A 16,560-nucleotide genomic window follows, 5' to 3' on the forward strand; every position below is an offset into this window, starting at 1 on the left:
GAAGCCAGACTGAAGGAAGTTAGCAGCGTGTTCTCTCCTGAGGAACGCTCATCTGTGACATGGATGTTGTATAATACAGGAGCATACACAACGTCTGCAGAGGAAACTCCATTTGATCTTCACTGTACAGACCGCCTGCTTGAACCACAAGGCAAAGAATGTGTTGACAAGTCTGATAAGTCACCCTTTATAGAGATGTTTGTAACTCATGACTTTATTATGAGAGGGATTTTTCACAATCTGTTTTTTGTCTTTAGCTTATAACAGATCTATAAAGCATTAGTAAATGATGTATTACCGTTAACAATAGCATTAACCAACTTACAAACCTTTTATAACAGGAGACTTTTCATAAAGTGGTAATAACTCATCTTTAAGCATCATATTTATTTAAGATGGTGTATTACAATGTAACCTCACCTAAAATAATCCTATTAATCACTTTAATCACATTTATTATATCAAGTTCTTGTGATGCACATTTCTGTAGAATAAAAGTAAAACTGAAGGCTGCATAAATGTGAAGCAAATTAATGAAACTTGATACACTATTTATACAACGCTTGTGGTACAGTATTTGATAAGATCTTTTATTTCAAAATAATATAATTATCTTCTTTATTACACAACCAGAGCTAATGCAAAATTAGGCCTAATGAACAGTCTCATTATGTCTGACAAGACTGCTTTCTTTATAAGAGCTCCGTGGTTGTTGACACAGAAGATACATTTCTGTGAAAAGTGATACTGAGAAGAAGCTTTTTTGTAATTTAAGACGCTGGACATTTGGCTGCGATTTGTTGGGGCGAGTTTGTCTGGAAGGACAGCTGCTGGCAGCAGGTGTGGCAGCTGCAGCGATAGTCGAGTATCAGAAAGCTCCAGCCATTAAGCCAAGGGTTTAACTTTGTCTCTCAGCTGGGGAGACTTTCAAACTTTCATGTCTTTATGTAACCTCCTTGTTCAATCCCCAAGAAACATGATCTCAAGATGCTGACGTTTAATGCAGATGAGCCTAAATACACTGATTTCCTTGACATTCGTCCCATCATTTCTGACAGTTTTGTGTGTCTTGTGCTTCCGTAGGGTTCTCCATCAAGGCCCAAATGCCCGGCCCAGTCTGAGGCTGCTGGTTCGAGGGGGGGTGGGGGGGGAAGCAGTGAAGACAGCGTCCCGGGGTCCACAGACGGGATGAGCGGGGGAGCGGAGCAAGCTGACATCCTAAGCGTGCTCTCCCTGGTCAAGGAACGATGGAAAGTGGTAAGTGCTGCTCTATTCAGCGACAATGGGCGGCGTGTTTGTCCAGCCCCATCGCTGACTGTCCCCGGCTCACCCTCTGTCCCACAAACAACAACTCTTTGTTCCTCCAACAATGCTTTCCCCTGCCTGTGAGTCCCGCGTTCCCTCTATCTAACCTGTGGCTCGGACAGTTTGGGGTTGTGTCTCTCCGTCCAGGTCGCGCTGCTGCAGAACAGGGGATCCAAAAATATCCCGTGTAGCTATTTGTGGCGGTGCAGTGTGTGCTATAGGCTGCGGGGAAGGCCCAGTGACTCTCCCTGCTGTGCCATGTGAGGCTGTTATGCCTTACTGGCAACACTTCCTGTCTTCCGAGGAGCAGAGTTACATAAGAATGCTGCAGCTAATCCCACGACTTTAGCTCCTAGTGCGACACAGGAGGACAGTGAAGGACACGTGGGAGAAATTAAAGCTCTGCTAGTACTGAGAGGCGAGAGGGAAAAGGTGGAACTGTTTGGGGGGGACAATTTGAAGGAGTGAAATGAGGAAGAAAGCGCTGTGAAATGAATCGCATGCAGATCTTTGTGTCATATTCATGCAGGAAAGTGTGCAGCAGTTTTGTCCTGCTTTAGCCCTTCGTCAGTGCAAATGCTATCAGCACCAAGTAATAATAAGTCAATTTATTGATTAGACTGAAAAATAATCAGTATTCTGATCAATTATATATTTGATATTTAATCTTTGAAGTAATCTTTCAAGCAAAAATGTCACACAATACGAGTCATTTTGCAGGAGCCTCTTATAACATTTAAACATTTACTGCAAATCCTAGTGAGAAAGTGCAGGAATGTTTGTAGATTTGCACAAACCCTTTAGAGGTAGGTCTGAAATTAAAGCAAAATTACATAAAAAAAACCCTCAACCAACTTAAAACTTCTTGATATTTATTAAAAATATTCTGGAAGAACATATTTAGAGTTTTTTCTGCACAGCAAGCCCTTTCTTTATTTTAGTTTTCTTTTGTTGCGTTGCCTGCATTTGAGCGGCGCCTCACTGAGATGCCTAAATCAATGGTTTCACATGGTTTAAATTGTGTGTCGCTAAACGTGTTACACGTTACACTCGGGTCGTAAATGGGGTTTGTTCTAACGCAGTGTCTCTTCCTCCAGGCGAAGAAGATCGGGGGCGGCGGGTTCGGGGAGATCTACGAGGCGGTGGACCTGCTGACGCGGGTCAGCGTGGCGCTGAAGGTGGAGTCGGCCCAGCAGCCCAAACAGGTGCTCAAGATGGAGGTCGCCGTGCTCAAGAAGCTCCAGGGTGAGTCCAAATGGATTCAGTGGATTTGGTTACATTTCTGGAATTGATCGATCCTCCACCTCCTCATCCACGTCACCTACTGGACGCTTAGGAAACGTTTTATGTCAATAATTTATCCTGGATTGATCAAACAAACAAGTAAAACAAAAATGGGGAAAGAAGCAGACAAATCCAGGAAATATCAGGCTTGTAGAACATACAGGGATAGCCTTTGTGCATTGATAAAACAGTATAATAATCTCTCTATAATACAGATTATCTGACTCATCTTAAAGCACAATTTGGCCCAGGGTTCAGCTCAGTTTGCTTCAGTCTCTGCAGAGCAAAACACACCGTCATTCGTTCCACATCTTCTTTTAATGTAAACGTTTCAGATGGCAGTAGCAGCAGTGACAAAGTGCTAGTGCGACAGGAAGTACATGTTCGTGTGGCCGGACACTCCCAACGTCTCACAGCAGAGACGCGCAATCAACCCACTCCTTCGGGGGGGGGGGGGGTTGTATAGTTTTACTCATATCTCTATTTTTTAACCGTGTCTTTCTCCCTCCTGCCTTTTGACCATGACGCCTTTCTTTCTCTCTCTCTCTCAACCGGAGAAGTAAATCAATGGGCAGGGATCATGTTTGCTGTCTAATGGCTGCCGCCTTCGGGCATCATGGGTTTGTTGCCTCTTGAGGGAACCAGCATGTAACTTGAGACGGGGCTGAACTCCAGTCCCCCAAAACACTGCTGACCCCGCCCAGCTGTGAAGCGTAAACATCAACCAAAGGCCTTATAAGAAGTCTAGTGGGTCATATCGAGCTAATAATAGCTTCTTTGTTTTTTAATTTTGTCTCTTTTTATTGGATTATTTCTGCAAATTGTGTAGGAATTTGACGAAAGTAGGCGATTCTAAAAAGTAGTGTTTGTAACGTGGAGGTTTTGTTAGAAACGGTTTGCATTCACAGCGTGCTGAAGGGTTTGGGGTGTGGCCGCAGTCCAGCTGCCAGTGCAGCAATGTCCTTTCAGAGCACACACACACACACAGACACACACACTTAAAGGCACAAACACACAAGGCAAGTTCATGCACATTAGACCTGGTGTTTGGGCGCTATAGCCTATAAATCAGCAGGGTAGCCGTACGCTGGTGATGGGAGGACAGTGAGCTGTAGAGGGAAATGTGAACACGCACGTCATCATGATTCACACAGCATGCCGCCGCATCTTACGATGGAATGATGCATCTTCTCCTTCCGAAAAGCATCCTGAAACTCTCCTCTCCCCTTTTCTTTCTCAGGTAAAGACCACGTGTGTCGCTTTGTGGGATGCGGCCGCAACGACCGCTTCAACTACGTGGTGATGGAGCTTCAGGTTGGTCTAAATGCAGAAGACTTGGTGCCTCACGAGCACTAACTTTGAACCGAATGAATCATTGTTAACAAATGGGAGAATTGATGACTTGTTCAAGTAGTTTAGAAAGCAAAAGGGCCAAACGTTTGCTTTAGAGCTGCAACGATAAGTCCGCTAATTGATTGGTCAATCGAAAGAAATAAAATCGACGAAACTATTTTTATAATTGATTAATTTCTCATACAAAAATGTATATTATTAAACTGAATATATTTGGGTTTTGGAGTGCCAAAACAAGACATTTAAAGACATCACCATGGACTTTGAGAAACTTAGACACTATTTTCTGAAAATGTATAGACCAATCGATTAATCTAGAAAATAGATGGCAGATTAATGGATATTAGAAATGATTATTAGTTGCAATCCTAATTTGCTTGTTTTAGTTTATAAAACTAGGATTTACAGCGTTTCTCTGTTTTATATAATTATAAATGGAATATTTTTGGGTGGGGTTTAGACTGTTGGTCGTAAAACACAAGCAATTAAAAAATTGTGACATTTCTCACAATTTTCACACAATTTAGTGTGGACCAAATGACATTGCCATCCCTTCCTGCTTACATGGCAAAAAAATCTGTATATTTATAGCAACAATACTCTCCTTATAGAGATCCAGGCAGCGCTACTGAAGACGGTTCACATACTATATCATCTGCTGTGATCTACCGAGGCATCAAATCAGTTGTAACCACTTCATCCAGCTCACAAGGCTGTGATACTAAAGTCATCATCTCAAATTCACAAACGCTTAATCTGGGCTTCGATGTCTTCTGGTTTTGACTTATACCAACACACCCACAGGAATGGTACATTTTGGTTTACTGCACCGACTCCCGACCGCACCATGTGTTTAATTATAGATGATCGGTCCAGCTGAATTTATAGTTCTTCTGTCCACTCAACACATTTGGCAACATTTCAACCAGTAAAACATTGAATAGTGATTCTATTTCTATTCTTTTTCTTGTTACTGGGTGTCGCGTCCAAACTAGAACCAGATAAATACGTTTTATTGTGTTTGTTGAGACACACAGAGGTCCTGCTGTGTTTCTTGAATCGGGGGAATTCATCAGAACTAACCGATCTCGTACACGTGCTCTCTCAGGGTCGTAACCTGGCTGACCTGAGGAGGAGTATGACCCGGGGAACCTTCAGCATCAGCACCACCCTGCGTCTGGGGCGCCAGATCCTGGAGGCCATAGAGAGCATCCACTCCGTGGGCTTCCTGCATCGCGACATCAAACCGGTGAGTCACGGTTTGCTGGAGGCAGCGGAGGATATATACTGCTTGGTTCTTATTTCATTACCAAGCTTCAACTGTATATATTCCCCGACAGATGAGAATACGTTTTATTTCTTCTGTCTGGGCGGTGCGGTTTGTGACTCCTGCACTTTTTTTATTACTGGCTGCAAGCTTTGTTGCTGATTCAGTATTTTGTTGCACTCACAGTAAGCTGGCCCATTATGTAGCTGAATGTAAATATCCCCTGTCTTCTGAGCTGCTGTGTTAAATTATATTCTAGCATAGGAGCACTTTAATTTTTATTATTCCTTTTAACCGTTTGCCTCCTGTTTTACTGCCTCAGTCCAATTTCGCAATGGGCCGCTTCCCGAGCACCTGTCGGACCTGCTACATGCTGGACTTTGGTTTGGCTCGTCAGTTCACCAACTCCTGCCAGGAGGTCCGACCTGTAAGTGTCCTCCTCTGTTACTGAGTGTGTACCGAGCTGAAAGCTGCACTTATCAATGCTGATGAATTAGGGCTGAGTGATAATTCAATATTGATAATTTGACATAATGCACTTGAAAGTGTTGGGACCATTTTAAACGCTATAAATTAAAATAGAAAATACTTTGACTGTGTTATCTTTGGCTGAAAATCTATAATACAAATACATCTATGTCAGCATTTTAATGCCTGTTTCTGTCTTTGTTTGTCAGCCCCGGCCCGTGGCAGGGTTCAGGGGAACGGTCCGCTATGCATCCGTCAATGCACATAAGAATAAGGTCAGTATCCATCCACCCTGCTCTACAGCGCTTGTTTGTCTATTGAAGTGCTTTACACAACCTGTCATGATTTGTCCCATTTTAATATAATTGAGGAATGTTAACTCAGCCCTGATCTAATCCTGCAGGAGATGGGCCGTCACGATGACCTGTGGTCTCTCTTCTACATGCTGGTGGAGTTTCTGGTCGGTCAGCTGCCGTGGAGGAAGATCAAGGACAAAGTAAGGACAACCAATGATCGCTGTCCTTCACGGAAACTGAACAGCCCTGTCCATGCAGCTGTAGGTGATGAGATGTGACAGGTGTGTGTGTGTGTGTGTGTGTGTGTTTGCTCCCAGGAACATGTGGGGAAGCTGAAGGATACTTACGACCATCGCCTGATGCTCAAACACCTGCCGGCAGAGTTTGGCGTGTTCTTGGAGCACATCTCCAGCCTCGACTACTTCACTAAGCCTGACTACCAGGTGACACAGGGCTCACATTTTGATTCTTTTTTTTCTGACTATAACAAGTGCAGCGTGTTGTTGTTAATATAGTTTGATGTTTTAGTAAAATGTGGAGTACATGATCTAGAAAGGTCTACAAAGTCGATTTGTGTTCAAGACCTATTTCTGTGGAAATCTCACAGAATAAAAACCTCACCAAAAAAATGTATAATTTGTTTTGTTACAGCTGCTGATGTCGGTGTTTGACAACAGCATGAAAACCTACAACGTTGTGGAGAATGACCCTTATGACTGGGAGCGGACCGGCACCGATGGCACTCTGACAATCATTGCTGTTGCCACAACGCCGCAGCATCACACCCGCCTCACTCCGGCACACATGGGGTACATTTGATTGAACTAACAAACACCACAAATATTCTGTAGCTTGTATATATATATATATATATATATATATATATGTAAGTATGGAATGTATAGACTCCAGCTGTGGTTGAAACTCCACACTTGCCTCTAAAAGTCTTTCATAGCCTCAAACATAAAACAATGTTCTTGTTGTTGCCCCAGTATGGCGAATGCCTCCCTGATACCTGGCGACCTGCAGAGGGAAAACACAGACGAGGTTCTGCAGGACGAGCAGCTCAGCGACGTGGAGAACAACCCCGCTCTGGAGCGCCTGCCGGGTTCTCCCCTCCACCCGCACCGCAACCAGGAGGCGGACGTCTGGGAGGAGCTGGACCGCAACCGAAACCGCATCCGGACGGCAGTCTGGAAGGTAGTATAGTTTCATCACCTCAAGTGCTCTCAGAGAAGCGATACCTTCATTGAAATAGTCCAGTTTTCTTTTTTTTTTGGTACCTCACTAACAGAACTAACTGCTTTCAAAAGGCGGAGGAGGAACACAGCAACAACCAGGGCAACCATGGACACCAGAGCCCCTATGCTGGGCCCAGCCTGGGTTCCCCAGTCAAACTGCAATCTGAGGTGGTGGCTTCAGACCGCGATGGCCCCCTGCTGAGGAAGCTCCGCAACATTCACAGTTTTGACCTGGAGAGGAGGCTTTCCCTGGAGGTCAAGCCCAGTCCAGAGCGCTTCCTGGAGACCGGGTATGTCTATCAAGTAGCCGATCTGTGTTAACATCAGTTCCTCTAAATGTTCCCGAGGTTAGAGCAGCGTAGATTGTTTGCATCTGTCTTGTGTCTGTCCAGCTCAGGAAAGCAGCAGCTTGGCGCCCAGCACCAGGAGAAGGAGGCCGACGGTGCTGCGATCGTCCCAGTAACTCAGGGTCAAGCTGAACCAGCCGGGGAGCGTCCCGATAGGGTCTGGCACTATGATGAGGAGTTCTTGTCTGGCGGTGGTTCTCCTAAACCAGCATCCTGTGGATCTCTGGAGCAGGGAGAGGGGGCGGCCATCAGCGGGGGCTTTGTGGCCCTCAATCTGAGCTCTGGGAGGCAGGACATTGACTCGAGGGAGTGGGTAATGGTGGAGCGGCCCAGTGGCTCTCCAGGAGCCAAGGTTGCCTCCGAGGAGGAGGACGAGGAGCCGGAGGTGCTCCAGCCAGGGGATCAGTCTCCTGGATGGGAAAGGGGGTACCCGGGCCCTCACTCTAGCAAAGCTAAACAAGAGAGCATGGCTTCCTCCAAGGGAAGTGCAAAAGTGGACAAGTTGGAGCTTAGCATGGGCCCTGCAGGGGCTCCGCCCACCATCACTCCAACCAGCCCAGCTGAAGCTCTGGCTGAGGGAGTTCTCACTCAGGTAAGCCCTTTCACCTGAAGGCCATCTCACAACATGGCATACATGATACTGATTGTAGTCAGCCTTTTACAGAGTTAAAAAGCTTTAGGGCCTCAATGCTTATACAGTCAGCACACCAGCTGCATCTTGCTTAAAGCTAAATGTTACTGCTTGATGTTTTCTGGCTTATTCGCTTGTGTTTATTGTTAGTAAAAGTATATTTGTGTCACAACTGCAGAGCTTATCAGATCACAGCATGGGGGGAAAAGAGAGCCTGTAGCTTTGAAATGCACATTGATTTGCGTTAAATATCATGCAGAATTTGATCTTATTTGCAATGTATTTAATTTACTTCACAAATTCAATATTTGATTACAAATTATGGTTTGGTTTCCTCAGTTTAAATTACTTTTTTGCTCCTTTTTATTTTTATTTTTTAAAACCTTCAGCCAGCCCAACGAAATCCTGCTCATTCTACAAGCTCAGCATAAACCGCCTTTACACAGTTGAACAGCTTGTTTACACTACAGGAGGAATAACCTTCCCCTCATTCTCTCCTTCAACCAGAACAACTGCCTCCAAGTTGATAATGTATACGGCCTTCCCAAAATCTACCTGGCTTGCCTCTGTCTTCCCTCTCTGGCCTAAGATCATCCCCTTATATTTATAACCCCCCCCCCAGTCGCTTCCCCCGTTCAAAACAACTCAACATCGTGCTCCCCGCCTGCTTGTCCTGCATCAAAGCCCTTCCGCCGTACCTCCTCCATCTTCTCACTCCCTCACCTCCCACTTCTCTCCCCCCCCCCCTCTCTCTTAGTTCCCCACCTCTCCTCCATCCCTGCCTGAGGAGGTCGCGATGCGGACATCCAGCCCCATCCCTCTGCGCTCTCCCAGCCCTCACACACTCCTGACCACCTTGTCGGACCCGTTGCACCTGCGCCATCCGCCGGGCATGAGGCGCAGCCAGTCCGTCGACCCGCAGCAGCAGCAGGAGCGCCCCTCCTCGTCCTCCTCCTGCCACGCCTCCCTACCGCTACCGCCACACCCCGCCCCCGGCACCCGCTCACCCGGTCGCAGGAAACTGCCGGCCATCCCGGCGGGTGCCGCCAACGCCAAGTTTCCCTCTGTCATACGCATCACTCGCGCCCAGCTTCAGCAGGTGATGAGCCCGATCACAATCTCCTTAAAAAAAAAAAAAAACTCCATTCAGCTTCCTCTACGTCCGTAGCAACACTCCGGCTGTCACCATTTTTTTGTTCTTTCTTTCTTTGTTTTGTTGTTGTTGTTTTGTTTCAGTTGCTTATTTTGGCTTCTTTCTTCAGTTGGCTTGCTTATTGTGTTGTTGTCAGGCAGCTCTCTCCAGAAACCATGAGGGGCATTGTGCAGGCCAGCCAGAGCATGGGTCAGATGTGTCCTTGTGTCTGGACATGTGTCCTTGTGATCTGAATAGGGGGCGTGTGTTTGTCTGATTGTGGCATGTGTGTTTGGAATGTCGAGTCATGACTACAGGTTGCATGGTCTCTTTTGTTTCAGATCGTCTTTGTCCTCTCTATCTTTCTCTTTCTCTCTCTCTCCCTGTATTTGTTCCTCACCCTCTCTTCGCTGAAGCCCCCTGCGAAGTTGCGTGAACCTTTCCTGTCCTACTTGCTGGTTTAGTACTCACAGCTTGACTGACACTGCCATAGCACTTGTGTGTGTTTCGGTCTGATAATGGTAGCTATGGTATCGCATGCTGTTGCCAAACTAATCACCATTTATTACCCCACACTATACAACACTTCTCTTTTCACACATCTGCATCAGGCTCTTGCTACAGAACTACAGCACAACTCGACATGTTGTAGTCTATCAGCAACAGGCCTTTGACAGCTAGAATATTATTCCCACTCTTAGTATGGTCGATCATTTTAAATAACACCTGTGTGTCTTTCTCTTCCCTCCCGTGTCTCCACCTCCCCCCCCCCCCCCCCCCCCCCCCCTCCAGTTGACGGCTCAGCGTCCCTCTGGGCTGTCCTTCCAGTCAGGATCAGACAGCGCGCCACAGTGCCTCCTGCTGGAGAGGCGTGGTGAGGCTGAAGCTGAAGCCCAGCAGCTCCAGGAGCACACAGCGGACATCAGCTCCCCCCAGGACCATGTGCTCACCCATCCAGGGACACCCACAGACCCCCTGGCTGAGATGGTGGTCAATGGAAACATCCGCACCAAAGCTCAAAGCCCCGTTCTGAACCGCGCGTCTTCCCCACGCTCCCCCCGCTCTCCTCACTCGACTCCTCTGCGCTCGCCTTCCTCTCCACGCTCTCCACGCTCTCCTCACTCTCCACGCTCTCCTCACTCTCCATGCTCTCCTCGCTCTCCTCGCAGCCCTGTGTTTGCCAACGGCCACCTCTCCCCTCCTGTTAACAGCCAAAGGGATTTAAGTAACGGAGCATTCCCCAAGCTGAAAGACCCTGAGAAGGACTCTGGCTCGACTCTCTGTGCCACGGAGCCTCAGCTGAGGGGGGAGGTTAGTAGAGAAGTGAACCATGCCCCAGATCACACCAACGGACCAGTCTCCTCCTCCTCCTCCCCGGTTGCCCTCCGTAAGGACCCCAGCCGGAGGCAAAGTCGCATCCCGGTCCTGGAGCCCTCCAGCCTGCTGGAGCTCCCTCCTGCGGGGTCTGCGAAGGAGAAACTCCTGCAGAAGAAAGCCAACCACCAGGGCCCGGTCCCCTCTCCCACTGCCTCGCCGTCGCTCTCCGATAGGCGTGGCCCCATGGTGGCCTCCCTAGCTCGGGACCCGCTGTCCTCCGCCTCTGACCGCTCTCAGGACGAGGACTCTCTCATGGGCTCCCGTTCCGACCGCCAGGGAGACGACGCTCCTTCCCTCTCCTCCTCCTCCAGCCCTCTGTCCCGCAAGAGCCGGATCCCTCGTCCTGTTCACTCAGCTTCCTCCGCTGAGCAGCTGGCCGCCCAATTCCTGCCGCGCCCGCCGCCTGGAAAGCCACCGTGCCGCCCCACAGCGGAGGGCAGGTGAGGCCCAACATTTGAATAATTCACAAACATTTTAATAATTCACCAAGCCATTATTGTTCTCAAACATTTATGAGAATGTAACAAAACCAATTACACATCAATTCCCTATGCTGATTGATTCTTTTGATACATTTTTGATTTATTTGCTTTCTTGCAGTAGTGAGAGTAGATAGCTACTGCTCTAATGTCTGTACGCTAAATATGAAGAGTCTTCTCGTCTTAATGCTAAGCAAAGCTAACCACCTACTGGCTGGCTGAGCTTCTAACTCTCAATTTGATTTATCACCCTTTATGCTGGTTTGCTTTGAAACATGTGACTTTGCTGATATTCCTAACCTGCCCTGCATTTTTGTGCCCACTTAGGCTTCGGCGTTTACGCATCCGGGCGGGCAGCAACAGTGACTCAGACCTCCTGACATGCCTTGCTCAGCTGATGCACGGTTCCCGTGGCTCGCCACTTCACCATCGCTCCTCAGCCCAGCACGGGGGCTCCAGGACGGGCGTCTGCAGCCTGACGAGCTCTCCGCACCACCACCGCAGCTCTAGCGCCTCCCCGCGCAGCTCCTCCTCCCTGCAGCGCTCCGTCAGCTCCTCGCCCTCCCGCCACGAGCACCGCGGCGGCAGCGGGGGGGGAGGGGGTTGCCTCGGCCGCAGCCGCTCGCCTCCCAGCTTCTCGGGCTCGCCGCCTCCCCGCCGCTTCTACACCCACCACCAGGAGACGTGCTGCAGCCGCCAGGCTCGCACCGGCCCCTTCCACCTGTCCCGGGGAAAAGGCTGTAGCCGAGACGGCAAGTGCTCCAGCAAGCTGAGCAGATAGTTGCCCTCTGTGTTGCGCTGCCACAGCAGAGGATGGGAAGACTCTTATTATGACGGGGTAGACCGCAGTGTCCTTCCTGTATAAGTTCCCCTTTTTTCCACTGTCAGTCCGAACCTTACACTTGTCCCGCTGTTCCCCACTGTTCCTGTCAGTCCTTCTATTCGCACACAGGCTCATTCATTTATGTGCCCAGCTTTAAAGGGACACTCCAGCAATTTGGTAATGCACTTCAACAAAGTTGTTGGGCCGAGAGACGGATTTGAAAAAGAACAATCAATATCTGTTTGGCAGAAACTGAGATATCCCTGAGTTTAGTCCGTTAAGCTCCAAAAATGTTGGTTCCTACATTTCCCATAATGCAACTCAATGTGCCGACTTCTTTTTTTTCTTGCAATGAAGGCTTTCTGTTAAAAAGTCTCGAGCACAGTCGCTGAATAGTACTCTTCACGACGAGTCAGCTGAACGGAGTGGCCCTTTAAGGCTTATTAGACGATCGATATCGACATGTCAGGGTCCTCATTTTATTCATTTTATCATGTTGGAGAGCGGAATAGTACAGCTGCAAACTTTAACCCAATGCAGCCAGTACTATGATATGTAAATCTATAGTTAGTTGGGCCAGTGGGCACATAAATAAATCAGTTCCCTGTTTATTCATCTTCGTGCATCCTGCACCACAGTATAATGTAACTTATTTATCCCCAGTATTGATGCACTTGGATGATACTGATGGACTATCAGTGTAGCTGATCACATCTAAATTAGATATTGGCCTGGGGGTTGACTCCGTTGTCTCCTCTGCATTCGGAGATTGCAGGCAGGGTATGCTATTTACTCAATGCTACATGTGAATGCATAAAGCCAGAGTTTGTGTACAGTTGTATTTATTGAGATATTTATTTTGATGCTTCGCGACGCTTCGCTTTCGACTCCTCCCCCTCCTTCGGTGTGACAGTGGACGTGTGGTTTTGTGTCACTCACATTAGTTTTGAAACGTTTAAAAATCAAAAGGGATGACTCCAAAGTGACCCTTTTTATACAATCAATCATGTCAAGTGCGTGAGGACACACACACCTTTTTGTGCCTACTGTGTTGCCGAGAAGGGAATCAAAAAAACGCCCCAACGGCTGAAGGCTTTACAGGTTAGAATGGTGCGCGTTGGTCAGCAGTAGCAGAAGTATCGGCTTAAGCAACACAAGGTGCATTACCAGTGAGTAATGTTCAGACACAGATGTTTGTCTCAGCGTGTGCCTTGGCACTTTGGGCAGCTTGAGGATTCACTTTGTTTGTAATCGGACAACAAAAAAGGAGCCAAAAACTTGTGCCAGCGGTTCAAAGACGACCCCTTTTCACCAGTATTCTCTCAATGTAGAAAAGGTAGCAACGCAGATGTTTGTAAATCAATTTGAGCCACAGTTTACTGGAGGAGCTTTTATTTGTAAAGACAAAAAGGGAAATATTTCAAGTACAACCTGTCTTTGCTGTCCTGCGTGTACACACCAGGTCAGTGTTGGAGATAAAACTTTGAAAAACAAATGTGAATTTCAGACCTCAAAACATTTTGTCAAATGCTATTGAAAATGGAGGCCATATGTACATATATATATTCATCAAAAATGATGTTCCATGCTTCCATGTGCAAGAATGTTTTAGCATTTTGTTTTTGTTTTTTGTTCCTCCTGCGCCGCAGAATGTCTTTCATATGTTGACGTATGTTTGTGCACAAGGGGAAGGAATCAGAGTATTGTTTGTGTTTGATTTAGTTAGGATTCCTCACTGACACTCTCCTCCACAACCTCCTCTGCTTGTAAGTTACTGTACGATACCTCCAGCTTCCTTCCAATGCTACTATTTGCATGCACAACAGAGAAAACACAGAATCAACTAGTGAGTAAAAAAAAAGCTGCATACCACCTCCCGCTCACACGTCGTCTTATCTTGTGAAGATTTGAACCCGGCAGTGACTTCATCCCCTTTTTTTTTTAAATCTACATATTTTCTCTTTCCCCATCATCTCCGTATTCTTTCACTGATCCTCTTCCCACCTGATGTACGAGTAGTTTTCTGCGCTTCCTGCACTTGACCCGGGATGTATTGTGTTGCTGGAATATGATAGACTGTATTTTTTACCAGTGCAACTAACTGACATGATGCACAAAAGAATTAAACCAGAAAAAGAATAAAAGGAGAAAAGTCACTTGTATTGTAGGAGAAACACACCAGTTGACAATAGCGGTTATAGCAAAGACATGGCTGCACATTGCCAAATATTTTGATAGATTTTTGCAGATGTGGCTTGAATTGAGATGTGATTCAAACATGGGAGCGTGTAGTGATTTGAATGGGCACGTTGCTTTGTACATGTATGAAGTGTGCTGTTCCATGCAGCTATGATGACTCATCCTGAAGGCAGACAGCGTTCAGTCAGTCAGTCGCCTTAATGTCTCCTCTCTGCCCCTCTGTGCATAGCGAGGGATGACTGAGCCTTGTCTGTGTCGGACATCATTCCACTATTCGGCCAAGCCTTCCTGTCACTTATCCCTCTCTTGTGTGTGTGTGTGTGCGTGCGTGTGTGCGTGTGTGTGTGTGTGTGTGTGCGTGTGTGTGTGTGTGCGTGAGTGTGTGAGAATGGGCATGTGCTACCATGCCTGTATCGGCGTGGTCAATATATCACCAGTGAAACCAGTGCTGTCGGACTCTTGTGCTTACACAGCTGTGCTTCTTACCGGAGAGCTCCCCGTTCTTTGCTGTGAGAATGAGCGGAGGCCATTTATCGAACGACGCGCTGGAAATGGATATTTTGGAAAATGGAAAATGGAAAACTGTATGCCCTCAAAACAAGGGGCGGGCAATTTCTACATGTCGCCAGCAATCAGTCCCTCTTTTAACTCACTATTTCCAGATGTTTGCAAGCTTTCAAAGTTCAGAGCGCTGTTGTGCAGACTTTTAATACAGTATATACCTGTAAAATATGAAGTAATTATTTAAATACAATAATCATTGTAAAACCATAACTTATACGCTTACGGGCTTCAGTGGAAGGGAGGAACAGACGCTAAACAGTGCTGCTGGGTCTAAAAGATAATCAGATTTCCAGGTTTTTTAATCATTATTGCACATAAGTGGTGTGAAGTTGTAGTACTATTGTTACCCTCCAGATGAGATTTTCTTTGTCACTTTTTGAAAGTGGCCTGCTCATAGAAAAGTGTCATATTTATAGTAGCTTGCCGGGTATTTGTGGTTACAGATACCCAAAGGTCAACGGAACAAACCCAGCTGATTTTATTTTATTTTGAAAGGTGAGAAGGAAACTAATGGCATAACATCGGATTACTTGTTAGTAACTTCTAAATACTTGACAAAGATTATTTATTGTGTCAGTTGCTAATTTGGCCATCCATCATTTTGACTTCAATTGTCAGAATTTTTTAATGGTTGATATTTTGTGTTGTAATGTTTGTCATGGTTTTGAAATGTAACTGTACAGTCTCAAGGAAAGAATGTAACACGTGGGAGTTTTGCATTGTATATAACTGTAATTATTTATGTTCATTCTATCATTTGTATCATATCAATGCCTTGTACAGTGTTTCTTTTTCTTTTTTGTTTTAAAATTATTTTGTATTTTATTTTTATAAACTGGTTATAAATAAAATACTCATTCCGCATGCAGACAGCATCTTGTGAGAGGTTTCTGTTTTTAATCCTGAAATGATGGCCACTGGACCACAACATAAAGGTTATAATACTCAAACGTCTAGGTTTTTTATTCATTCACTGGACGGTTTTGTTTACCATCTGTAGACATCACAGATTGAACAAAAGGTAGAGAAGTTAAATATCAGATTAAGATTAAAAATGAATACAAAAGATACAACCAAAATACCACCAAACATGGCAGAAAAGCAACAACAAAAAAAGTCTAAAGATTTAAACCATTTGATTCAAGTAAATTGTATTTATATAGCCCAATTACAAACATTTGCCTCAATAGACAGGAAAAGAAAACCTTTAACAGGGAAAAATATAATAATTTATACCTAAATACATTTACATTTCTTGAGAAAATGCTTTGCAGGACAACACTTTCGTATAATCTTAAAGGAAACCTCTCTAATCTTATTGCTAATACATAATATTTGGGCAATGACCAAACTTTTATCCAAGGAATATTCTTAACAAAGTCACTACACTAAACAAACATCACCTTAAACAAATCTAAATGCCTTCAGCTGTCGATACGAGGACACTCTCCAGGGACAGACCTCTTTGTAACCAAAATTTACATTTATTTTCTACTTTTTTAATTATCTAAAATTATGAAGACACCTGTCTTGTTCTTTGGTTACAATGATGCCTAAATAAGTAATAACTTTTTTTCTTGACCGTATCAGTTATATCACTACTTTTTAAGGCAAAAGAGTGTTTCAGACAGAGACCTTTAAAAAAAATATACCAATAAGCTCAATTGCAGGTTTCACCTGTAAAGCATTTTTTTAAGAGTTAAAGTTGTCTCATATGCCAGTTTGCTTAATATAATATTTCTACCAGCGATGGAGATACCCATTTTATAACAAATAAACAAAAAAGGCCACGGG

At 45.7% G+C, this 16,560-nt stretch overlaps 1 protein-coding gene across 1 annotated transcript; it reads left to right on the forward strand.

The window, feature by feature from the left end:
- Window positions 1–1,188: 1,188 nt before the first annotated feature.
- ttbk2a (tau tubulin kinase 2a) lies at window positions 1,189–12,121 on the forward strand (the record flags this gene model as incomplete). Its single annotated transcript, XM_079174038.1, has 15 exons — window positions 1,189–1,257; window positions 2,403–2,550; window positions 3,830–3,903; window positions 5,051–5,191; window positions 5,532–5,636; window positions 5,887–5,952; window positions 6,081–6,173; window positions 6,291–6,416; window positions 6,625–6,782; window positions 6,966–7,173; window positions 7,287–7,504; window positions 7,607–8,153; window positions 8,950–9,291; window positions 10,117–11,141; window positions 11,508–12,121. 15 exons carry the CDS (start codon window positions 1,189–1,191, stop codon window positions 11,959–11,961), a joined length of 3,774 nt encoding a protein of 1,257 aa, XP_079030164.1. The 3' UTR covers window positions 11,962–12,121.
- Window positions 12,122–16,560: the final 4,439 nt, after the last annotated feature.

Source organism: Pholis gunnellus (genome assembly GCF_910591455.1).
Source record: "Pholis gunnellus genome assembly, chromosome: 15".
Lineage (NCBI taxonomy): Eukaryota > Metazoa > Chordata > Actinopteri > Perciformes > Pholidae > Pholis > Pholis gunnellus.